The 27032-nt window shown below is 39.2% G+C and overlaps 1 protein-coding gene across 2 annotated transcripts in view; it reads right to left on the reverse strand.

Annotated features, from left to right (window-relative positions):
- The window catches only part of LOC129717705 (uncharacterized), a 250268-nt gene that overhangs the window by 106213 nt on the left and 117023 nt on the right, over positions 1-27032 (reverse strand). For both annotated transcript variants that reach the window (XM_055667807.1, XM_055667814.1), the window contains exons 4-6: positions 11305-11353; positions 626-795; positions 148-498 (exon numbers count right to left, since the gene is read on the reverse strand). In XM_055667807.1, coding sequence (XP_055523782.1) covers positions 148-498; positions 626-795; positions 11305-11353 — 570 coding nt within the window. The remainder of the gene's footprint in view (positions 1-147; positions 499-625; positions 796-11304; positions 11354-27032) is intronic.

The following is a 27032-nucleotide window of genomic DNA, read 5'->3' on the forward strand; positions in this document are numbered from 1 at the left end:
GGTTTGGCTGCGGTTAATTTCGCCGTCGATTGGTATTGAGAAAGGACGCAAATAGCAAAAAACGGTAGGCGGTAATTGACCCACTTCGGGGTCAATTCAGTGAGGTCGAAAAATTGGTTCGAGGTAAAAAAAAATTTCTGTACTCACATCATCGGTGAAATCCCCGAAGTGTTTCCGCTCGGCCATCACCGTGCACTCCTTGGTCTCCTCCCGGGAGACTTCCACTTCCTCCTTGGTGTTCCTCAGCAGTCCATCGGGCCGGGCCACGATAGCGCTGATGGTCTTTGGTTTGTTGCTACTATTGGTATCACCGCCGCCGCCAACCGGTTCATCACTTCCTCCGTCAGCAGCACCAGCACCGCCGCCGCCGTCACCGCCATCACTGACTAGTTTTTGCAAGCCGTCGACATCGTCGTCGAGAACCGGATTCCCGCCGGAATCGACAGCCCTTTTGGTTACGTCTTCCTCCGCCGCCGTCGGATCACCCAGGGTACGGTGCTGCCAAAAGTAAACAATACATCATTAAGAAAACATTCACCTTTCAGATTATTTTGGAGGTGTAGCAAACAAAAAAAAAAAAACAAGCAACAACAGAGGCTGATTAATGATTCAAGGGAAAAGCTACCTCAGTTTGCACCGTTTCCTGCCGGTCGGTGTCCTCGGTGGTGTTGGTGGACACAATCGGACCGGAATCTTCGATAACTTTACCATCCTCGAACAGCAGCTGCCGCTGGATGCGGGTCTCAATCTGGCGCGTCGTGGTCAGTTCGGTTTTGCGCTTCTTGATGATTTCCTCTGCGGAAAGGGGGGAGGGAGAAAAAAGTGTGGTTACAATTTTTGCTAAGCTTTTTAGAGGCGTACTAAAGTAGATTTTTTTTATTTTTACTTAATAAATTAACTCCCTCGCAACAAGTTGCATGTTGCGCGACACGAGTACATTGTATGCGCCTAAAGGTATACTGCAGAAATGCAACCACGCCTGCTTAGTTCGGTGAAGCCCGCCTTCAACTCTGCGAGATTCTGTACGTAGCGCGGGAAGTGTCTGGTTTACACAGGTGGTCACTTAAATAGCAATTTATTGCCATTAAACTGTTCAAGTGTAGTTTTTTTGCAAATAATTGCAAAGAGCATTGATTGACACTCTAGGTTACGCATGGTTTGCATCATGAATAGTTTATTTAAACAAGAACAAGGTCCTACACAGTCACGAGTGATAATAAAGTAATTGTATCATCGTTTCGTCATAGTGACGTAATATTGACGATAAGAGATTGAAATCACAGTAGGCTGTCACTAAAAACAGTTTCCTATCACTAAGCAATTTTTGAGTTTTTTATGGTTTTAAGATTTTTTTTCTGGCATTTTTTTATGGTTTTAGAGTTTCTGGCATTTTGTAAGAAATTCGGACTAACGATTAGAAACTGCCGATTTATCAATTTTCCGGCAAGTTTGACGTCGTAGCATAGCAGGAGGAGCGCTGGAAGAGCTAAATTTTACGTACGTTCCGGGACGGTCTTGCTGGGGAGCTGGGGATAACTTTCATAATGATGGGCGAAATGTTGAAACGGATAATTGGGTGATGGCAAATCATCCCTCGAATGTGCAGCTTGAGAATCAAGGGCCGGTTCTTCAACATCAGCATCATAAACGTGCACAGTCCTCACCTCGCAAGTACCGAAGACGACAAGGCTGAGTTCTACGCGCAGTTGGAGCGTGAGTACGACCACTGTTAAAAACATGGTATCAAGATCATCATCAGAGAACACAGACCGGAACACAAGCTGGCCAAAGAAATGGGCCTTAAACTGATCGACTTTGCCGCCTCCAAGAACATGGTCATGAGAAGTACCTGCTTCTAGCACAATCTCCTAATCAGGCCGAAACACAGATTGACCACGTGATTGATTGTCGGGACTTCTCAGACATCATCCACGTTAGATCTAATAGCACTAACGTCGCCGAAAACAACGCTCAAAGCTGCGTTACCGGGAAAGGACCACCTGGAGAAAGCTCCTCTCGAACACTGTTAGAACAACATCACAACAGCTTAGCGGAGAACGTCATCGGGCATGTGGGACGAAACCATGTAGAAGAGCTACGTGGGCGGCTAAGATGCACAGTGCCACTCTTTAGAATGTAGTAAGACACCCAAATCTTCCGGAAGAAAAAAGCGCCGCCTGGAGGAGAAGGAGTACGCAGAGCTGGAAAAGCTGCATCTTTCTCAGGCAACGTGAAAGTTCCACTAGAAACTCAATGCATCCCGCAAAGGCTTTGTGCCGCGAGCCGAAATGTGCCGGGATAAAGATGGAATACTAATTCTGATGGATGATCGTGAGGTGATCGAAAGGTGCAGGCAGCATTTCGGAGAACACCTGAATGGCGCCCTACAGTGCCTTACCAAATCTTCTTCCGCCGACTCTTACCACTAGCCAGCAGTGCTGCAAATTTTCACTTTCAGTGATAGATTTTCAGTTGAAACTGAAAACTGAGAATATCAGATTCAACACGAACGAGCTGACAGTGATAATTACGCACCCGCTATATTACTTTAGCGAAGTTCATGCGGTGGACGATGAAGATACCTACCTACTTCATTGTCCTCATGCAATGGATTGGCTCAGATCGAATAATTTTGGTATTCATTAGGACATATCATCTATGTCACTGACATGATTTTCACTGATAATTGACACTCAATATCAGTTTAAAGAGAGTGAGAGTGGAACTGCTGTTTTATCATTTTCATTTTGCAGTGTCGAAATTTCGCAACACTGCTAGCCAACAGATTTGTGGAAAGCTATTCGTGAAAGGACGGTTTACGACGGACTAAAGCTTCACCATACGGCAGATCCTTCAGAAATGCCGTGAATACAGAACCCCCACGCACCACCATTCATCGACTTCAAAGCCGCGTATGACACTATCGACCGGAAAGAGCTACGAAAGGTTATAGACAAAAACGGCTTTCCGGGGAGGCTGATTAGACTGATGAAAGCTGCGGTGGATGGAACGCAGTGCTGTGTGCGGACTTCGGGTAGATTCTCGGGTCGATTTGAATCCCGCAGGGGGCTTCGACAGGGGGATGGTCTCTCCTGCCTGCTATTCAATCTTGTGCTACAGGTGTAATGAATCGAGCGGACATATCTGCGGAACCGAAGCCGACCGACAACGCTAAGGCAGTAGCATAACGATCAACGGCGATAAGTTCGAGGTATTCGACGAGTTTGTGTATCTTGGCTCACTACTAACTGACGACTATGATACCAGCCGTAAGACCCGAAAACGTATTATCAGCGGAAGTGGCCTCCACAAGCAATTGCGGTCGAACAGACTGAGCGAAGTATACAAAACTCTCATAAGACCGGCTGTTCTCTACGGGCATAAAACGTGGACAATATTCGAGGAGGACCTACGAGTGCTCAAAGCTTTCGAACGACTGGTATTTACAAAGTGGCTAAAGCTGGACGGATACGCTGAGCAGGGCATGTTGCAAGAATGTCGGCCTTTTTGCCTCGATTCCGAAGAAGACGAACAGGGGCGCAGAGGGCAAGATCGGTAGACCAAGTGGAGCGCGATCTGGCGAGGAGTAGACGGTGTCCCAGGGATTGAAGAGCGGCAGCCAATAACCGAGTGAATTGGAGAAGCTTTATTAATGCCATGTTATTATGACGGAATGCCGAATAAATAAATATATTATACGGTCAAGAACTGAACAACTTCAATTTGCCATATTATTTTTATCGTGTATCAAAAAAACTTGAACACCCCTCATTTCGCACACCAAGTTGGCAAAATTGTTGAATGTGGCCAAATCAACCGTCACCAATGTAATAAATGAGTTTGGCGAACGTTTGTCAACAAAAAGAGTTGATGGCCAACGTTTCAAGCAGAATCTCAGCCTTTCCGCCGAGTCGTCGCAAGAAAACTGGGAGTGTCGTCTACGACTGTAAATCGAGGTAGAAAACGAGCCGGACTGTCAACTTACAAAGAGGTGGTGGCTCGCGAAAGCTATACGTGAAGCTGCTGACGAAATTTGATTGCGTGGTACAGGATGATGAAACTTACGTCAAGGTAGACTTTAACAGCTTCCTAGACAGGGATATAATACGGTAACTGGAAGAGGAAAGGTGGCGTGGAGATTTTCATATTTCGTTTGGCAGGCCATCTGTTCCAGCAACTTTTTTATCGCGGAAGGTTCCGTCAACTAGAAAATTCATGTGCAGTAGTGCCTGAAAAGACGTCTGTTGACTTTCCTCAAGCAACACAGTTGTTTCGTTCTGTTTTGGCTAGATTTGGCAGCCTGCCATTACGGAAAAAAGTCCATGGAGTGGTATGCCGCGAACAACGTTCAGGTGGTGCCCAAGGATATGAACCCACCATACACACCAGAACTCCGCCCCATAGAAAAATCAAGAAGACACGAAAGACAGATATCGACGAGATGCAGTTCAAGGTTAACTGAAAGAAGGCTGTACAAATTCGCTAGAAAGGAAGCTTGAGTCAATATTTTTCCTTTATTCTGTACGAATTGAACTTGATAAAGAAACGTGAAGGAGCGGGGGCCTAGTGTGATTGGTAACGTCTCCGCCAACCACGCTCGACGTCTGGGTTTGAATCCCACCACCGACATAGGTGTCAATGGTTGTGAGGTGGCGTGATCCACTCACAACCAGCCCAACTGGTCTAGATTCAATCCTAGCCGACACCGGGAGATTTTCCGAGGCGAAAAATCTCTGGGATCACGCCTTCCATCGCATGAGGAGGTAAAGCCGTTGGCTCCGGTCCGTTAATAAACGGGTCGTGATTTAGGGTCCTGGGTGAAATGAATTTTCAATAGAAAAATGACCGATTTACACACATTTTTGTTTGACCAACTTTTGACCGCCAGGGCCGGTGTCATACTATTTTCCCGAGTGGGTAGTAAAAAATAGGGAAGGTTCATGGGTGCCCGGAAAAATCCCCATGGGAGACGAAAACATGCATGTAGGCATGTTTTTGAGTTCTTTCTTCGTTTTTTTTTTTATCAATTCCTCCTCAGTTTTCGCGACAAAGTTGTTGGATTGTTTGACACTTCAGTTTTACCCCGAAGCTCTCGATAAGGCGCAGCAAGGGGACGTTTCGTCTCCTCTAATGATTGCTACGAGTAGTAAGCCGACGGCAGATCCAGCCAGTACACCGCGTTTTCGCCGTTATGATATTTCTTGATTTCCGACGCAACTTGCGGCAGGCACTTGCTATAAATTTCCCCGTTCACTAGCTATAGGAGCGCCTTCTTGGGGAACTTGATGTGTCAAATGAACTTCAACTTGGAGCTCACTTCCTTCGTGGAAAAAGTAAAATGGGAAGTGCCTTTCCAGTCGTTGCCATTCACGTTCGCCAGGTAATTTTCACAGTTTAGCCGATGGCACCGACCTCCTGGCCAAGCGCACGCAGCGATGTAACCACTTTTCCCTTGGTCTTCCTTTTCAGAATTCTTTGGAGCTTCTTAACGCTCAGGGTCGTCGGCCGTTCGGAACCGGACTTTCTTTCGATGCTTTGATTGTTGTTGATTATTGATAGTGTTTGATTGTTGTCCACAAAGTGTCGCACGATATCCGTTTTTGACGCGGCGGGGTGCCATTCTTTGAACGCGCACACTTCTGAATGAAGCTTCATTGTTTTCGCCATCACGGTTAGAGATCCAGTTAATTTTTTTCTGCTGACTCATGGGTTACTACGATTGATGCTGCATGGGCTGTTTCGTTAGTGAGTGTAAAGGTAAGCCCCCAATTTTGTGCATTTTTTTAATGCAAACGTTGAAGCTCAACAGTTTTGTGTTCTCGTAAAAAGTCTCAATCCAAAATTTAAGCTTAATTGGACTTCTGGTAAAGCTTCACTTACAGTAGTGAAAGTCTCACTTTTTTGACCAATAAAAAATGCACTAGAGTAGCTCTTGAAGTTTACGATATCGTAATTTTTTTTGATAGCAAGTCGCTTAGAAATGCATAAAATCTGTAGTTTCATACCTCTCGCTCAACGATATCCATCAAAAAGTGGTCGCTCGCACATGTGCGCGGCCATTTCAATTTTTGAACATAGAAAACATTACATTTTTATTTGGTTTTGTCCGAATTGTTTCCGAGTACTACCTACATCAACTTCCGGCCCTGTAATCCGCAACACCCTTTTATCGTCATTTGCAGGAAGTGTTCTATTTTTCTCATTTCATTCCATGAAAACGGTGTCTAAAGCGCTACGAGAGTTAGAAAAAAGTTTAAGGAAATATTGTTCTAACTGAGCAACGTGCCGTGATTGGTTCCGTCACTTTAAAGACAATAATTTCGATGTTGAAGACTGTCCGCGGTCAAAAACTTTCAATGACGCTGAATTGGAGGAATCGCTCGGTGAGGATTTATGTTAAATGCCATTTTAGAGCGGTGGAAATGATTCTAAAACAAAGAACTTGGGTTCGTTCTGCTTTTTAGGCAAAGGACGTTGAGTTTCATTTTTTCGCCTGTGAACAACTGCTCCAGCGGCAAATGGCAAATATTTTTTTTAACATTTTTGTTGTTGTATGAATTCAGGGCCATTCAAATTCCACGTGGACAATCTTTTTGAAACAACCCCCCCCCCCCCCGGTTTGTGAAATGTCCACGGTATATAAAAAATTATTACACAGTAAAAAAACTTTATGTCGAATCTCATGTAAAGAATTGCTTCCATCGATAGTAAATTCCATAGTATTCCACGCAAATTTAAATGATATTGCACAAAATTTTCAAACAAAATCGGGGTTTACATCAGAGACAACTGAAATTTAAATGAGAAAATATTTTACGTGACGTGTAATATTCAGAATTTTTCACTGTGCTGAAATTTATATAAGAGGTGGGAGGTCAAAATCGTCAAAAATCTGTCCACGTGGAAAGTGGATGGCCCTTTTACAACTTTTTGGTCTTGTTTATCATTTTTTGCTTTGATACATTTTCATTTTTGGCTACCAGAAGCTATTTTTGAGCTCACTTTCAAAAAATTGCCTTGCTATTTTTTACCTTTAAAGCAAAGCAAAGCCTTGGTACTACATTCCGATTCAGAACTCGACCTTCTGTTTATTATACACAGATTTCGCAGCCAACTGTATAATGTACAGGACACTTGCGGGGCTAGCGCTACGATCCTAACTAACACTAACAGTCTATCCCGAGACGAGACTCGAATCTACGACGACTTTCTTGTTAGGCCAGCATCGTGCTTCGAAACTAACCGGAAGGATTTAACCTTTATGATCTCTTTTATCTGGGTTGGAGCGTTATAGTATTTCCTGCTTTTTTTTTCAACTTCATTGAATTTTTAACTTTCTCAGGCGGTTTTTCCCTTTTCCTCTGACAATTCTTGTAGCTTGTGACATTTTGTGGCATCTTGCAACATTTTTTATGTTTAACATTTTAACTTTTCATTTGACAGTTTTGATCTTCTTTGCATTTTTGTTTTTTTTTGTTTTCTTTAGTTGTTTGAGTTCGATATTTTTAAACATTTGAATCTTTTTTTTGAGGTATTGAGTCTTTGAAAGTTTCGTTCTTTTAACATATTTGTCTTTTTACTTTTCTCTATTCATTTTTACTTACTTGTCATTTTGGATCTCTTGTTTGAACACTCTTCTCTTTGGACATTTTTTATTTCAATGGCTTTTTCAAACCTTTTCACGATTGAGTTTGCTTTTTCTGACCTTTTGGACCCTTTTGACATTTATCTATCGACCATTTACGGCAGTTTTAACATGTTTTGAACTATTTAGAGAATGTTAAAATTGTTTAACGATTGTCTTTATTGACTGAATTTACCCGGCCTTGTTCGTGTAAAAATTTCTACTTTTTCAATTTTCTATATTGTTTATTTTTTTTTGCCAACCCATCATTTCTATTTCTTTCTATTTTAGTTACAAACTTGTTTCTATACCACAATTTTCGTTTCTCCATCAGAAGCTAAAACAAATCCTCGAGCAAACGACATATAATTGACCATGGAAAAAACACTGTGATACTTAATCTACTCCACATTGTTTAATGGATTGTCCCTGTGACTTATTTATAGTAAGACCACAGAAATAACTTACAATGAACTCAAGTTTCACTGAAATTACACAATCAATTCGCGACTACGAAGCTTAATGAGATTTTAAAGGCTGCTCACACTCACGTAAACTCTCATATAGATTGTCGGAGTATGCGTGTTGACAAAAGCAAAAATATTACTTTCCTTTATTCTCTTATGCAAAAAACCAAACAAATATCAGCAGCTTCGTAGTCCCGAATAGCCCAAGCTCACCTCTGGTAGTGAAAATCAATGCTTGCTATGTCTTCTCGTTATACTTTTCTATGCAAACAATATGAATATCATCCATATGGTTGAACCATGCATTAATTATCATTTTCCTCAAGTTTTGAATCACTTTCAATGCATAGAAACAACCCTCACCATACAAAACGTTCGGACAACTATTTTCGGTTTTGGGGAGTCAACTCTGATCTATATACCTAACATCGGGGGGTATTTAAATATTTTCTTCTGCTTTTCACAGCGTTTCAGATACCAGGGGTCGCCATCCTGAATTTGAAAATAGCGTTGGATACCCGTTGTCATTTTCTGGACATAGCTCTTTTTCTAGAAATATCTCCATTATTTAAACATTTTACTCAGTGTCACACAGCTTGGCAGAAAGCAGAGATCGCGAAATAGATTTCAAAATATCGTTTCAATATAACGTCCAAGTTTTCTCCTCTATTTTAGCAAGCTTTACAGAAAATGTAAGTCGTCATGAGGGATTTAAAAATTAGCACCGGACATGAGTCATCTCGATACCGAAAACATACGTATTGCAGAGCATATATTCGTTTTTCGCAGAATTCTGAAACCGGAAGTCGCCATTTGAATTTAAAAAATGTCGTTGGAATTTTATTTCTCGTTTCTAAGGGACATCCTGGTGCCGGAAATACAAATGTTGAGGGGTTTGTAAATGTTTCACAGTTTTATACAGTTTCCCAGAAATTGAAAGTCGCCATCTTTGTTTTAGAAAAACATCGGACATCAAATTCCGGTCGCTAGATATCAACTTCTGGCCATGACCGACCGAGAGCATGATAGTTATCGTACTCATTAAAAAAGTTCCCATAATGCAATATAAGACCTGACTTTGTTATCAATGAAACCCCCTCCCTCATTAATAGTTGCCCCTCCCCGTTTTCGACATGTATTACAGTTCCTGGAAATCAATTTCCGGTCTCCGAACATGACCAAAGGCCTGAAAATTGTCGTATTCATTCAAATAATTCTCATAATGCATGAAGAAACTTGATTTTCTTATCTATTAAGACCCCCTCCTCCTTTGGGGGTTGCCCCTCCCTCTTACCAATATATCTATGACCACTTCCTTTGTACAAAGAACACGTATGTCAAGTTTGGTTGAAATTGGTTCAGGCATTCAAGAGTTAAGCTACATACATATATACAAAATTTGTCTTTTATGTAAAGAGCAAGATCACGCCAAATCACCGATGGTCGAATATCGACCATTTTTGAATTGAATGAAACTTTGCACACGTATTTGGCTCAGCAAACTGAGCATTTTCCACAGATGGAGCGATTTTTTACACCCATGAGTTACATTCTAAAAGGGCGTATGCCTTTGGCATAGGTTTTATTCGAAGCATTGTAGCCCAGAAACCGTTGGTTGTATAGAAAAACTGTCTGAGAATGAGTTGTAGGGAATCAAAAATGCACCATAAAAAATATACACTGTACAAAAAAAAATTTTTTTTGACCAAACAAAATTAAAAATAAACATTAAATTTCAATTTAAAAAAAAAGAGTTGCATTTTTTTTTTATTTTTTTTTTTAAAGAAACTTGACGTTAATAAGCAATTTTAAAAAAAAAGTCCAGGAGGGAGAAATGAAAAATAATTTTTTTATGGTAGATTAATTTTTTTATGAAAATTCTAATTCAAAAATTTTTCAAAATATTTGTATTCTGATCATTTTAAAAGATGCAGAAAGTCATTTTGAATCAAAAAGCTTTTGGTAGTAAACATTCTAAACGCATTGGTTTTCGAGTTATTTTAAATTTAAGCTCGATAAATTAATTATATTTCGGAAAATACACGTTTTTCTTAATTTGTCCATGGTTCTCCAGCAAAAACCTTACGTTCATTGGAATGCTTGATCAAAAATATACAATTCATTCTTTGACAACAAAACGATTGGGCGAACGGTTCTCAAGAAAAGAGTTAAATGTTTTAAGTGATATAAATATATGTAAGAATGAAATATTTATTTTCGAGTTTTACTATCTTAAGAACATATTTTTTCATGACATAGATACTTTACAGAACTAGTTTCACCTTACATTTCATATACATCATAAGTAAATGATTCGTCATCTTTTGAAAACAGCTTCGTTTGTATCTGCATCTTTTAAAATCATCAGAATACAAATATTTAAAAAAATGTTTAAATTAGAATTTTCATAAAAAAATTAATATACCATAAAAAATTTATTTTTTATTTCTCCATCCTGGACTTTTTTTTAAAAGTTGCGTATTAACGTAAAGTTTCTTTGAAAAAAAAATAAGAAAAAAATTGAACTCTTTTTTTTTAAATTGAAATTTCATGTTTATTTTTAATTTTTTTTGGTCAAAAAAATTTTTTTTTGTACAGTGTATATTTTTTTATGGTGCATTTTTAATTCCCTACAACTCATTCTCAGACAGTTTTTCTATACAACCAACGGTTTCTGGGCTACAATGCTTCGAATAAAACCTATGCCAAAAGGCATACGCCCTTTTAGAATGTAACTCATGGGTGTAAAAAATCTCTGCACCTGTGAAAAATGCTCAGTTTGCTAAGCCAAATACGTGTGCAAAGTTTCATTCAAATCAAAAATGGTCGATTAAATTTTCGCGTATTTCCAGGCGATTTGAAATGATTCTGCTCTAAATAGATTTGTCAACTTTTATTTCTTTTCACCTTTCAGATATGTTATATAATCTTTTAACATTTTTGTTTTTGTTTTCCATTTTGTTTTTGTTTTCCTTGTCCATTTTTGTTTTCCTTGTCTTCTTATTTTGGATTTGAGATTTTTGATTTTTCTAATATAATTGTTTTTTTTTTTTTTTTTTTGACATCTTTGATATTTTATCTTTTTGTCATTTTGGACCCAAAGGATTTTTGACATCTCTGAAAATTGGGACATCATTTGTCACATTTCAGCCATCTTTGGTATTTTAAGGTTTCATAATGTAAAAAAGGCAAATAAAAGCTCAAAGTACTCACCTTCCCGATTGACCGCCTCGATTTCATTATCGTCCGATTTGATGTCCACCTGTGAAAAATCATCGGAAATAATTACTCGTGACGTGTAACGTAGATTGGTGGGAGGAGATTTAGGGGCAATTCGCCGCTGACTGCTGCTGTAGTTGTTGTTGTTTTTGTCATGGTAGGAAGGTTTGTTCTGTACTGAATGTTGTTTGTGTCGTTGGATCCTATGTTTGCTATGATTGTCATAGCTTTTGCTGCTGCAGTTGTTATTGTTATGATCGATTCGCTGCTGCCTATCGGCAGCTGTTACCGTTCGGCGCTGCTCATGTTTCGACTGTGGCGGTGGACTAGGACAATTGTGAAACGTTAACCGTACACGGGAACCACCCGAAGCCGGTGTCGGAGTCGGAGGAATTCGGTGAGAATGACGAATCCGATTGCTTTGGTTACGGCTCTGATGGGCGAAATGAACATTATGCTGATGTTGTTGTTGTTGTCGCTGCTGTTGCTGCTGCTGAGGTTGTTGTTGATGATGATGATGAAGTGTATGGCATGTTGGCGACGGAAGAACGATCAATATCACCACCATTCGAGTGTGCAATTACGGAGGGTTGCCAGAGTTGCTAACGTTGTTGATTTACAACAGACAAACTATTAGCGAGAACCTGGTTTGAAAGAAGTCATTAGTCAATATTTCTAACAAAGTACACTGCGCGAACTGCGAAACGTCGTGAATTGGAAAATGAACTGCCAGTTGTAGTTGGTTATTGAAGATAGACGATTAACTTTTATTGTTTTCCTTGCCAGACAGACGGCTGTGTGGTAAGTCATAAAGTGTGACCATCGGATTCGAATTGTTGTTAGCTTAAATTGCACTGTGCACTGAACTCAGAACTTAACTGTGGAATGTGAAATCGATCGCTATCCTAAACTACTGTTTAGCGAAATAAAATACGGGTGCCGTTTGAGAGGCGAACGACGACGCGAGAGACCTTTTTTTCCCAGCCCAAACGCTACTTAAGATGCCATTAATCATAGCAACCATTTGCAAGAATAAGGTCGCACACTACTGAGCTGTTGTCGTTTGTTTAGCTTGCAGATTTACCGTTGGCAAATGAAACCAAAGCAGTAGTTGTCGTAAAAAGCCACTTGAACTCGCACTTGTCAACCAAAAAAAAAATCATAATAATAGTGTGCACCCCTTAACCGAACCTCTCCCAGAGCAAAAAGCAGGCACTGAGATGCACTTGCCAGAGCCACTCCCTTGCGATCGTCGTCACCTCCCTATGCGCCGCGAGGGGGTGATCTTTTCCCAAGGCACACTACGGCTCGTGCACTCGTATAGCACAACCAACAAGACTTCGGAAGAAAATTATAGACCGCGCACGGTTCTGTGTCTTTCTGGGCCTGGGTAAACAGTTTCTGTCGGGGTCGATCGGTCGGTCGGTCGGTATGACAAAGAACAAATCACTTCGGCACTGGTTTAGCGATCACGACGTTACGACAACCAGCCGGCAGGTTGATCGGGGCCAGCACTCCCCTTTAGGGAGATCAAATTCCCCACGGAACGGTTGTTCGGCTTGGATAAAAAGTGATTGCGGTGGAACGAAAAACTAACATGTTTAACTTCAAGTTGTAGGTTTTTTTCTGGTTTTGCTTCAAGTGCGTGGAAAAATTGCTTGGAATAATATCAAGACGGCAAGCGGAAGAAATCAGCAATAATTTAATTAGGCTGGCTTTAATAGTATTTTGATTTTACGATCTTGGCCTATTTTGAAGCTGTGATGTACTGAATGGTAAAGTTTTTCGATTGTTTTTTATAGCTCTAGTTTGTTTTACATTACCAATTAAAAGCTATGATTCTGATGCTATAAAAAGTATGATTCTTTGCAGTCTATTATTTTAACCTTTCCAGTGAATTAAGCCGGAGCGTTTAGCGTTTTTCAGTATATATTACGATATTCGACCATTGTTTACACTTCATTCTGTCATGCCTTTAACAGTTACTTATACAGTCCCATTTTTATAAACGTCGAAGAGTCACCATAAAATCGAAAAAGCCAATAAAGAAAAGCTAAGAAAACGTCTAAAATTAATAAATAAATTCTAGTAGTACCTCGAAAAGATTACCAGAAACTTATTCGAATATCTTCGATAGTCATTTCAGAGCCATTATATAAACTTTAGACATATTCTTAACAACTTTTTAACGACCTTCTGGTTAAATATTAGCTGTTTGTCTTTGAACCTCTCAAAATGAATAATTATCTTAAACAAAAAACAGTTTTACTGCGTCTAAATTACAGTTAAAAGGTCTCATCGCAATTATTTCAAAGGTCTGTCGAACGAAAAAAAAAAAAAAAAGATTCAGTGAGGGTTAGGCATACATTTCACCGCTCCAAAGTCAACGCCAAATTGATTCAAACATAGAAAAAATGCCTTTACCTTTTGTCAGGGACATCGCAGAGGGAGAAAAAAAAACAGTAGAAAAACAACTCTTCATCAGCAACGGAGGGCACTTAGGGTGCTAGCGCGGTGAAGTCACTTAGCTTTGAAGCGCATTTTTTTTCTCGGCTTTCGGGTGATCGATGGCGACGATCGACCCCCGCGGTTTAGCCGTTTTGCGCAGTGCCGAAAATGATGAATGGAACAACGAACGGAACGGTACTTTTCGTGAATGACAGCCGCCGCTGCCGCTGGGGGCTTTACACTCTCTGCTAAAATTGTACTAATTTGACGTTTTGCTAAAGTCATTTGCCTGCTTGTACCTACGTAAATGAAAGTCTTCGAAATGACAGACTAATAATAGTTGAGTGCCTGGATGTGTGTTCATAACTAGCGATCGGTCGATTATTGGCTTTAATATTGTTCCCAATCGATCATAGTTTGCTATGGAGTCAATTCATACGTTTATACGATCCGCACATCTGGTATGGAAAGGAGCTTTGCGTTTCAACTCGATTGCTTTGATTTCGCATTGCGAAATGCGAACAATCGTACAAATTGCTGTTTGACACGAGATGTTAGCAGCATTGTTTGCAGCGAATCTGTCACCGGCGATCAATGTCGGAGTGTTTATGAACAAGGTGAACTCGTTTAGCTGTTTTTTTTTTCCCACTATCCAACCAACGTTAAGCGAACGTTACGACCAACGTTTCTCAGGAATTTTGATTATATGTACCTCAGCGCGATTATCTTCTCTGCCTCGTATGTCAATCGTTGCAAAGCGTCTCGCAGAAGGGCAAAAAAAAAGTTAACAAATACGAGACATAAAAATCCGATTACGTGTAATTTGTTATACTAAACGGGCTAGTTATTGCTGCCGGGTAGCAGCGACAGAACCACCATTTGAGGCAAGAACTCCAAACAGTCTCGAAAGCCTATTATTATCGGCCTACAAGCCACCCGAACGAACGAGAAAGAGCGCTCCAATCAATCTCTCAAGTTCCGCAATTCGAACCGTGCTGCCATGCTGTGTGCCATTTGTGATCGAAAAGCGGTACGGCACCTGTCCCGTAGGTTGTGTTGTAGTATGACGAAGAGAAGACAGTAATTCGAGAGACAACAACAACAAAAAATGGCATTCCTTCCCTCGATCTTCGATCGTCTTTCGTCGCTTAATGGGAGCAGAAAAGATCGTTGATCCAAGTGACCCAGTGGCATACAGCGATCGCCCTTTTTCCGTGGCACTGCAATGCAATGTGCCAGTGGGGTGTAGAATTACCATCCTTTCGATCTATTGGGTACGATCGAACTATGTGTCTGGTGGGGTTTTTCGTCAGACCCTTCGCACGGTGGGAAAGTAGTGACTTTTTTTAGAATTATTTTACTTCAATAAGTCAACAAAAATTTAGCAGAGAGTGCGTTGAACACTATTATTGACCTAGTATTGCATCTACATGATGGTTAAAACAGGTAGAAGTTCTTCAGCCGAATTTAAAGCTCATTTTTTTCCGATTTCGCGTTGGCTGATCTCCGTGGTCAGCTAAAATTTGAGAATTGCCCCGTGAAAGATTTTCCAAGGAATAAAAATCGAATCCACACTGAACACAGTTTTTTTATAGACGATATTTTGATAAGCTGGAGAGTTGTTTTTACAAATTTATTCAGAAAATGCTTGGGCGAGTTTTAACAACCTTAACTCAACGACAAGTTTATGGAACTTTCTGATAGTCTTTTCACGACTCTTCTACTGCTTTTCGATAAGTTTTTATGAAATTTAAAAAAATTGGCTTCGGTATGACTTCTGACGATCTTTTCAACTCTGAAAACTTTTTAACGGCGTTTCGAGGACTTTATGATAGTTTTCAGCCCTCGTCCGAACAATTTTCAGCAACTTTTAGCTGACTTTTCGGCGAATCTCAGATTTTCTGGCATTTTTTTTCTGGATTGTTGATGACTTTTCCATAATTTGAAGACTGATTAGCTACTGGTTTTCTTAGGTTTGTAACCAGCTGTTTGTTGTTTTTTATAACGACTTTTTGACGATTTTCGAATTTTTTATTGAATATTTTTGGATTGTTGACAATTACGTTGACTTCGTAACGATGAGTTTTTACTCATGCTTTGATGACTTTAGGAGAAATTTGTTTATTACTTTTTTTCGGTAGCTTTCGAACACCTTTCTTGAATCATTACGACGCCTTTTAACGATTTCTCACCTCTTTTTTCGCCTTTTTTGACACAGTTTTGAGGCAAATTTAATAAAGGTAAAAACGTGTTGAAAAGACCAAAAAGCAATAATCAACACTCGAGATAAATATACCGAATCTGCTACTCATGTCGAACGAATCGAAAATGAAGAATACAGAGCAAGAAGAACAACGTTTTAGGAGGTTAAGAATGTTACCATCACCGGTTTCAATTTTACCTTTAAAGCTGTCTAGTAATTTTGTATCGGCATTAGATTAAACCCAATTTTAACTTTTTTTGATTTTCCCGATCACAGAGATTTAGATATTTGTTCGATGGAAGAGTTCGCAGGGCATGGAGGTTAAATTCAAATCTCTTTCAAATTGTTGAACGACTTTTGACAACCTTTTCATAGTTTTACAAAGCGCGCGTTGATAAATTTTTCGCGTTTTTTTTAAACACTGTGTGAAGAACGTTTGACGCTTGAATAATGATTTTTTGACTAAATCCTGATAATTTTTTGACAATTGATTTGGTGATTTCACTTTGACCTCTAAGTTTTTTTTTTCAATCCTTCCTGACGAAAATTCGACAATTTGTTGGAGACGATTAGATACCTTTTGGCGGTGTGAAATTTTCAACTTTTGCGAACCCTTTTTTTTTATAGGGGGGATGTTTTGTGATGAATTCATTATTTACTAATATTTATTCAGAATTTATAATGTGTGTTCTGCCACAAACGGTGACATATCAATACTATTACATATACTTTTTAAAATTTTATTTCATTAAAAGATAGTAATTGCTTCCGCAGTTAAGTGAATATAATTGTAGGAAAATTGTACACCTACTTGTCAAGAAAAAAAAATTAAAGGAATTTAAAATTTAACCTTAACCTAATCTTACTTCTATAAAGTGAACTAATCGTTGTAATTGAGGATTGTATGGGCCGTGGACATTAGCCACCCCCCCCCCCCCCCCAAACTGTCCACGTGGTATGTGGATGGCCCCTACGAAATTAACAGTTTATTCTTGAGACAAAGTCTAGAATTTCTGTTGATAAGAGGATACAAAAATTTTATACAATTAGCTTTTTGTTCCAGTGATTTTCGGAACTCTTACGACTTTTTCCGGATTGACAATTACAGTGACTTTTGATGACTTTATGACGACGAATTTCTACTGATATTATGATGACTCTAGGAGAAATTTTTGACGACGTTAATTTATTCTATTGCTTATCGACTACTTTTAAACGCCTTACGCGACCCAAGCAGCAAAATTTGTTTCAATTGTGAACTTTGTGCATCACAGCAATAAATTCTTATGCGAAACTAAGTTGCAGCTACATTTCAGTTTCTTTACTATGACAGAAAAAGTGCAGGAGGTGGAGCTAATTGCAACATTTTTGTTGTTTCAACACAAGTTTCAAGAATGAAACAGCAATGTGTATGAACTAATGCATGGAATTTAATAACAACATGATAAATGTTCCATGTTCAAATTTTAGCAACGAAAAAATATCTTAACAGCAACTTGGACGAAATAGCAGCTACATGGCGTTGTGGTGAATAAAAGATTATTTGTAATGCGATTGATTTTATTTCGATTAAGAGACCCACTCTTGCGTTGTAAAGATAATAAAATAATATGCTCTGTGAAGAATTTTTATTTATTATCACATCAACATTTCTGTAAGTGGATTGACCGTCTTGCGACGTGAAGACATGGACATCACACACTTAAAATTTTTTGCCGGGTCTCGGTAATTTATCGCCGAGAACGGCACCACTGAGTGCTCGGTTAAAAAAATAATGACAGCTGTCACATTTTTTCGTGAATCTTGGTTCACCTTACTGATATTTCGGCCCGTTAATATTTTGTGCCGAAACTTCAGTTAGGTTGAACCGAGATTTCCGAAAAAATGTGACAGCTGTCATTTTTTTTCTAACCGAGCACTCAGTGGTGCCGTTCTCGGCAAAAATTACCGAGACCCGGCAAAAAAATTTAAGTGTGCAGTATGACACTCAGCAAAAAGTTACAACGCAGTATATAACCTCATCTTGAAAACAAATATAAGGCGAACGATCGAATAAAAGTTGCTGTTATATAGCTTGCGAACATGTGTTGTTTTGTGTATCTCGCAAGCATCACGCTGGTAACTTTTATGCTCCGCCCACTAGATCTATCCAGTGAAGGTTAGGTTTTCAAATGCCGTTTACACGTTTCAACAACAAACCCAACATCGCGAAGTACGTTGTTGGTGTAAAGTTTTTCGAAGCAGCGATGCAACATTAGTTGTTGCTTATATTTTTGAAATTTCATCGTAGTAACAAAAGATGTTAAGGTCCAGTGCTTCTTGGAGGACATTTGGGGTTTTTTTTTTGTAAGACTTTTACCACTCGATCATTGTTTTGATCTTTTGTGGTAATATTTGAAGATTTCTTTAAGTTTTTTTCTGCAGAATCAGCAACTTTTCAATAATCGAATGTTCATAGCATTGCGCAATCAACCCGAATAGGGTATTTCTTGGCAAGTTATCACAAAATCTGAAGAAACTTATAAATTTTTTTCAATCGGTGTATGACAAAGGCATGATAAATGCACTCATTCAATAAAAACAAAAATTCAGCAAATCTGAATGCTCCAATTTTGCATTGATCGCAATTACGAATGGGTGAGCATGGGGCAGAATTTCTTTCTGGTACTTATTGAGAAACACATAACCTTTCCAATGGTGGGTGAGTTTTTGCTGGGACTTGCTGGGACTTGCTGGGAACCCAAACAAAAATCCTTTTTTTTTGTAAAACATTTGTTGATCAAAAGAAACTTTAAAAAAACGTGTATGGCAATGCCTTGTTTTGAACAAGTTTTCTCAACTTATACAACACATTACCGACACAAATTTATTCAACATACCTTTGTTGTTAGCGTTCATATTAAATTTACACTCAAGTATCACTTTAAAGTTATAATAACATGAGTGGAAGTTCATAGTTTTCGTACAACAATTTGTGACTTATTCATGAGCTCTAACTAATATCAAGGTTATGATAGTTACTGTAGTTTGTAAACAACTCAGATAATTTTAAAATGGCCTGCACACAAAGAAGTAAGTATCAGAGAATCCAAAAAGGTTCAATAGCACGAGCTACACTTGAATTATTTTTTTCGTATTTTGGCCAGGTTTTTGACTAAAATACTCCTATGTGCGTTGAGAAGAGCAAAGAACAAAAACCAACGCTCGAGCCGAATATGCCGTTGCTCACATTTTTTAGCGAAACAAAGCTGAAGAGTACGAAGAACGAAAAATCATGTTTTAGATCGTACGAACATATTGCTTTCACTTTAGCCATTAGTAATTTGGTATGGATGATGATAAGTTTATGATGACCTCTTAAAGATTTTGTTGCAAATTATCAGGGACATTTTCGTGTTATCATGACTACTGCTTGTAAACAACTTCCAAGTAATTTTTTTTTTACCAACAAAAATGTTTCAGAAACCTTTTTAGAAATTTGTGTAGAAATTAAATAGTTTTTTATTACTTTACAGCAACTTTCAGACTCTTTATGTGGTACGGTTAATCCTTTGAACTTTTAACGATTTTTCAGCAATATTCATACAACTTTCCACGTACTTCATAGCGACGATATTTTAACGTATTATTGTTGATGTTTTGATTATTTTAGAAAATTTTTCACTTCTAAGCAACTTTCACTATTTGTTGCGACTTTTTGACAATTTTTTTAAGTTCACTAAGCAGACAATGTGTGCAGCAGGGAGAGCCGGAAATAAGCGAATTGGAAATATGATACAGATTTGGAAAAATATACCGCATTCCGACGGGACTTGAACCGGCAATCTCCCTGTCTCCTGCATGGTGTTTTGACCAATTAAACTACGGAGGATGGTGGTAGGGGGAAGTCCTCTATGTCCGGACACTTCAGGTTTTTAAGCAATAACTAAAAATACGCAACTTTTTATTTATTTATTTATTTACTATTTCAAAGAAAAACAATATTATGATCAAGAAATAACATGAGAAAAAAAAATAATCCTGCTTAGTTTCGATTAGTGCTTGAAAACATTTTGAATTCATATTCAGTCAAAACGAAACATGTCCTCTATGTCCAGACACAGTGTCCTCAATGTCCGGACAAAACAATCTTCTTCATCAAACCCTGCACCAATGGCACAAAAATGTAGGGAGACGCTTTACAATACCCGCACAAGCCTTGTGTGTCCAGTCCTTGCATGATGTACACCTTACAAAGCCTTCCTTGTTGGTGTTCTGGCAAACTAAACAAACACGTCTAGGACGTTTTATTTCCAAGTGGTTTTCTTTGTTGTTCTCGCTCTGTCCTTCGGTTGGTTTCTGTTTTCTACGAAAATTCGGCATGGACTGCTTAACTCGCTTTTTCTTTTCCTTTTCCTCAATCAGTGTTTTATTTGAGAATGATGTAAGAATTGTGCTTTTTTCTGATTTTCGCTTCCTAGATTCCGAACGTTTCTGTGCGGCATCGGGTAGAGGTGACAGTTTTTGGATGCATGCGACAACTGTAGCTACCGAATGGGCTGACGGGTTGACATCCAGATCTTCAGGGTCAGTTGTACATTCTTTCAGCGGAAGATTTGTAAGATCACAGGGAAGAAAATCAACGTTCGAGAAAATATGTTGATCGAATGGATAAATTCCTGAGCACCGGAAACCCGAAACTGCAATATCAATTCGTGCCACCTTCCCGTAAGCTTCTCCCACAAGCCCAGCAATTTCGTAGTCTGTTATTCGAGCTCCTGTGTTTTTCCGCATCCACGCGTTACAGCGTTCATGATAAGAGTTTAATGTCCTGTCAAGGGGCTGCAGTTTGTGACTCGTGTGCGGCGGAAGACTCAGAAGATGGACGAAATGATCTCTGCAAAAGTTGATCACTGGTAGCGTCTTGTGGCTGCTGTGCCCGTCAAGAATCAACAATACTGGCGATTGGGATGATGGATGTGCAAAGTTCACAAAATGCTCGAGCCATTTCAGAAAGAAATCCCCAGTCATCCAGCCTTTTGGCTGAGCCACTCCCATGCTTTGTGCAGGGGCGTTCAGCATGAGTCTAGGGTTCATTTTGTGCCTTGGGAAGATGAACAGTGGTGGAATGTAGTTCCCGGATGCGCTCATACAAAAAATGGTTGTTATATTTTTTCCACGCTCAGCAGAAGCTAGTTTACCAACCTGTCGAACACCTTTGGGAGCTAGAATCTTTTGATGCCTAGGTACACAAGTAACTCCCGTTTCGTCGCAATTATATATTCTGGACGGTTCGAATCTGTACTTCGTCATCATATTGTCAAGGTTCGAGTAAAACAACTGGACCTGTGGACGGTTGAATCCAACAGCTCTCATAAGACTTGTCGACTCCGGAGTTCGCAGTGTAAAGCCATGCTTTTTCATGAAACTGTAATAAAAATTTTTTCCTGCTTCACCCTTCTCAATGTTGAAGCGATGTGGAATTTTGAGCTCTACCGCGAGATCATAGGCAAGTTTGGAAAACTCCTTCTTGGTAAGTGGCATACAACGATTTGCCAAATCCGTGACATGATGCGTAAGCAGCTCCTCGTATTCGGGGGAAAATGTCCTTGTAAATCCACCGGGCTTGGGCCCCGTAATCATATCTTTACCAGATCTGATGCAACTGATACGATCCTGCAGAGTGCTTTTAGGTACCCCGTACTTTACGGCTGCTTCTCTTATGGTCATCTGTTTCGAGAGCACCATATTCAGAGAAGTCTTTAGATTCTCCGAAGACCAAGAAGGTTTTGTTTTTCGTTCCATATCCTGTTTTAGAGAAGAAAGAGTCTTTGAAAAATCCATGTTCAATGTTTAGTTTTTTCTTGTCCGGACACAGAGGACGAGATAGTGTCCGACCATAGAGGACTCACTAATGTTTTGAAGAATTTGTTTTTTCCATAGAATTTTTTGATTAGGTATGCGTTTAATATGCACTGCAATGCAAAACAAACTTACCAACACTGACTTCTATGTGCAATTCACCCTTAAGGGTCCAAAAAAGTCTTTTCAAGATTAGTATAAGGTTTAGGCGTTACACTTTGTACCAGCAGGTTGAAACTTTTGACAGCTCTCGTTTGTTTACCTTTGCAGACAGTGATGCCAAAATTTGTACACTGCAAAAAGTTTTCATTTACTCTTCTCCCATCATGTCAAAACAACATTAGGATTTTTTGTTTTCGAAAAATCACTGTTGTCCGGACATAGAGGCCGTCCGGACATAGAGGACTTCCCCCTACTGTTCCACAACCTATATGTGTATCACATTCCACTGCCGACTTGTTCTATTGCTCATCCCTAACACTGCTGTGCAAACGTTATTTATACGACTCAGCTGATGCTGATAACTCTTATAGACAGTCAGTCAGTCTGAGTCGTGCTTGCAAGTGCGACACAACAACAGAAGGTGCTCCGTGCATATAGATTGTGAAACAGTACCACCGTCCCCCGTAGTTTAATTGGTCGAAACACCATGCTGGAGACAGGGAGATTGCGGGTTCAAGTCCCGTTCGCTCCAGTTCGCTTATTTTTCGCTTTCCCCGCTGCACACATTGTCTGCTTAATGAACTTGAATGTTAACGAGTGAAAGCCGTTGTTAAAAATAGAAATTTAGCTCGAATTTTTTTTTCTATGACGAAAAAAAAAAGGCACGAAGAATAACCTTCAGACGACAAAATTTGTAATCACTGCTTTCAATTATTTTTATACTGACCATTAAAACATTTTGCGGCATCAAACCAACGCTTCAAATTTCTGATTTCCCGGACACAGGTCTTCGTGAGATTGTGGAAATTGTTCTTTGAAAGAATTCGTAGAAAATAGCCTTTCAATTCAAATTAAAAATTTCTCAAAGATTTTTAGAACAACTTTTGACGATGTTGTTCCCTATCTTTTTATGACTTTCTGGTAACTTATAGGCTTTTTGATAAAATTTCTAATAACAGTTTGAAAAATGTATGTGAACACTGGTCGAATGTCGTAAAATAGACTAAGGAACATAAGCAGCGTAGCTGAGGTTTAAATCACTACAACAGCGAAAAAAAAAAGTTGCCTCAAAGTCCAAAGTGTTGCTCTAAACAGATTATAGCTTTTAAACCATTCCTGTGATCAAGCTTGATATTCTTTTTAATGTGTGAGAAGAGCAGAGTGAACAATCACCGCGCACTTCTTGTCCAGTATAAGCGCTGCGTGTAGCAATTCTTTGCACTAAATTGTTTTCTGTTTTGTGCTGTGTTTCTGCTGCTCGCAGAAAAATTAATACACTTGCTGTTTACACCACAGCCCGCGAAACAAGAGTGGTAAATCACTCTAGAGAGAATACATAGAAGTAGACCGCGGTGTTCACTGCTTAGATAAAATCGATAGCTTTCGATAACCAAACATGTGTGAAGAGCGGCTGGATTCATTTTATCTTTCAGTTTTGAGATACAATGTAAACAACGAAATCTACTTTCTTACCAACATTTTCCTCCTTATTTGATATTTGCTTAACAGACATTCAGTAAAAGCACTATCGTGAGCTCTGTTGTGTAGTTATTGAGCGCATTGTCGTTTCGTGTGAGAACGATCCCACCAGTTTATTATTTCCGGAGTGATTTGCGATAAGCGCGCAACTGGCAAAAGATAAACATTGGGGAATATCAGTTTGAAAATTTGCAAGTACATTTTCAAATCGTAATTTCAAAGGAAGTGATTAAAATTGACATCAATACCAAAAATCGACGTAAAATAACACTGTCTTATAGTTTCCTAACAATACTACATTCAATTTCTGCGCTTTTCTTCTAACCCTTTTTTAAATAAGCCTTAAAGCATTCTGACAACGAGATACGCCCACCTTTTTTTTCGCCTTGTTTTTATTGACGTGGGACTACGTCTTTCTTCACTATACGGTACATTCTGAGAAAACTGGATTGAACATGTAACGTTTTTGGTTGGCGGAATGGAAGATTTCAGATGCTAATAGCGCTCAAACAAATGTTCCGATTTCAATAGTTAATATACCGTTGGAAAGCTAAAACATACAAGATTTGTATAACATGATAATTTCAGTTGCTATTCTCTAATTACACCGTGAAAATTGCGGGAAAGTTTGAAGGTCGAATATCCACATACATTTTTCATACGATTGGTATATTTCCCTAACGCAGACTTCAAAAACATAGACAAAATGATTTCACGCATTCAGTCATTGGCTAGTAATGCCAGCCAATTGGCATCGCATTCATCACCCAACGCAAGCGACGAAGAAAGAAAGCAGAGATGCTTCCACGTGGTTGGTTCTTCCCCCAATCACCCAAATTCCCAACACTGAGTGACGCTATAAAAGGACATTGCGTGTTGAGAGAAGATCATTCCCTGGTCGACCGCCGAAGAGAACAGTTCGGCTTCCCTTCGATCTGAGTTGGACCCCACCAGTGGTAATGTAATTCAAATATCGTTGTTGGAATACAGCCCGAAACAGGACGTGATCGGCACTGGGGACCATTGGAAGCCGTTGGAAGGGGAAGACTTGGAAGCCGTTTGGATGCTGCCGATAGTAATTTGTGTAGGTATAGTGTCGTATACCAAGTGTGTGAGTGTCTGAGTAGCGTTAGCGTGTGTGTGTGTGAGTAGCGTGTGTATGTGTGTGTGTAAGTAGCGTGTGTATGTGTGTGTGAGAAGCGTGTGTATGTGTATGTGTGTGTGTGTGTGTGTGTGTGTGTGTGTGTGTGTGTGTGTGTGTGACTAGCGTGTGTATGTGTGTGTAAGTAGCGTGTGTAAGTAGCGTGTGTATGTGTGTGTGAGAAGCGTGTGTATGTGTGTGTGTGTGTGACTAGCGTGTGTATGTGTGTGTGAGTAGCGTGTGTATGTGTGTGTGTGAGTAACGTGTGTATGTGTGTGTGTGTGTGTGTGTGTGTGTGTGTGTGTGTGTGTGTGTGTGTGTGTGTGTGTGTGTGTGTGTGTGTGGATAACGTGTGTATATGTGTGTGAGAGTAGCGCGTGTGTGTGTGAGTAGCGCGCGCGCGTGTGTGTGTGAGAGAGAGAGAGAGTAGCGTGTGTGTGTGTGAGTAGCGTGTGTGTGAGTAGCGTGTGTATGTGTGTGTGTGAGTAGCGTGTGTATGTGTGAGTAGCGTGTGTATGTGTGTGTGTAAGTAGCGTGTGTATGTAGCGTGAGTAGCGTGTGTGTGTAAGTAGCGTGGGTGTGTCTGAGGAGCGTGTGCTTGTGAGTAGTGTGTGTGTATATAGCGTGTATGTAAAACGTGTATGTGTGTATAACATAAGTGTGCTAAAATGCATTCATCCGAGGTAAATTTATGTATGACAGAACACTTTTATAGGCAACAAGTTAATTATTTTTCCTATTTGTTTGTACGCTATGGTTTATGACAGGTGTATGTGTTTTTTTTTGTTCATGGATTGTTGTGTATGGTATTTGTATGTTTGGTGTGTGTTATATACTATGGCTATTGCAGAAATAAATTTTTACACCCACAGTAGTCCCACGTCAAGCCTACGTTTGTGCACTCAAGCACATACCCTTTAATTTTTTTTTCGTCAGTTGCGCCCCTTTCAATGCGCCTTTATTTTGAAAACAATGTTGAGCCGCCCTTTACTGTCGCCTGTTTACGAAATATTTCGCAAGTTAGCCCGTTGTTTCAAAACAATGTAAAGGGCCTAGTTCCAAAGTATCAATTGTTTTGTCGCCCTTTACTAACAACTTGATTTAAATAATTTTATTGATTTATACAAAAGAAAGGATTCTTGCAATAAATTATGTGAGACTTTTCGAAACCAATGGTGTAATAAAACGATTTGTTTACATTTTGTTAGTTGCGCCCTAAACGCGAATCACTCCGGATTTCTCTGGAAGATGTTTCAGAATTCACCGCGGTGTTTTTTTGCAAACTACTCGGATACACACAATTCGCTGCTTTCTTCAAGCAAGTGCGTCGCGTTCCCCACCAGGGTGAGAGTAGTTGTTTGCGCAGTGAAGATATATTCACATTCACATTTGTGATACTCTGAGAAGAAATGACAAGCCTGGCTTGAGGCAAATTTAGTCTGTTTCAAACGATTTACGTTGATTTTTTGCTGACTTTCAGTAACAATTTTTCTTCCTGAATTCCTGATTTTTACTACGTTTTTTTTTGTTGATTTTTGGTCATTTTTTACCACTTAAAAAAATTATAACCCTGGCATAACTTCAATCGATTTGCAATCAACTTTTCTGCAACTGTTAGTTGATTTTTTAAAATCTCGTAAATGTCAGCTTGAGGAGTTTGTGATAATTTTTATTTTCTTATTGGCGGCAGATTTTTTGGTGATTTTCCGAAGATTTTCATATTTTGTCATGAATTTTCACTTTTATTACTGGCAATTACGGAACAAACTTCTACTAATATTTTGAATAGGTACGTCATTTTTTCTATGAATTTTTGAAAAAAAAACTTTCGACTTTTCATCAACATTTTGACAACTTTTTGAACCAATTTTAGGTAGTTTGATGAAGACAAGAACATGTTCAAAAGAGCAGAGAACAATGCTCGAGACGACCTTTTCGAATATGTCGAATCCACTGCTCACGTTCCGAGCAAAGCGACGATGAAGAAACCATGTAGAATAACGTTTTTAGATGGAAATGATATTCCTATCGTCATTTACCATTCGGCCTTAGAATTTTCTGAGTAATTTTTCGAAGGTATTAGACTCAATCTGTGTTTTAACGCTTAAAACTCCGGCATTTCAAAGTTTTTTTTCATTTTTTTCGAACGATTTTCGATAACTTTCTCAATAACTTACTGAAAATCGTTTGACGGCTGAATAATGATTTTTGACTAACTTCCTAGCAACTAATTGACAACAGATTAGGGTATTTTCAACCTGGAAGGTTTTTGTTTCAGCCATTTTTTGATGACTATTTGATCTTATTTTGGAGCGAGTTTCACTACCAAGAATTTTGAACAAGTTTTTAGCAACATTTAACAATTTTTTTTGATGACGAATTTTGAATTTTGATTTCTTCAGTGATTTTTTGACAAATTCAATGCAAATTTTCCTCCATTAATCAAAA

Source organism: Wyeomyia smithii, chromosome 1 (genome assembly GCF_029784165.1).
Source record: "Wyeomyia smithii strain HCP4-BCI-WySm-NY-G18 chromosome 1, ASM2978416v1, whole genome shotgun sequence".
Classification (NCBI taxonomy): Eukaryota; Metazoa; Arthropoda; class Insecta; order Diptera; family Culicidae; genus Wyeomyia; species Wyeomyia smithii.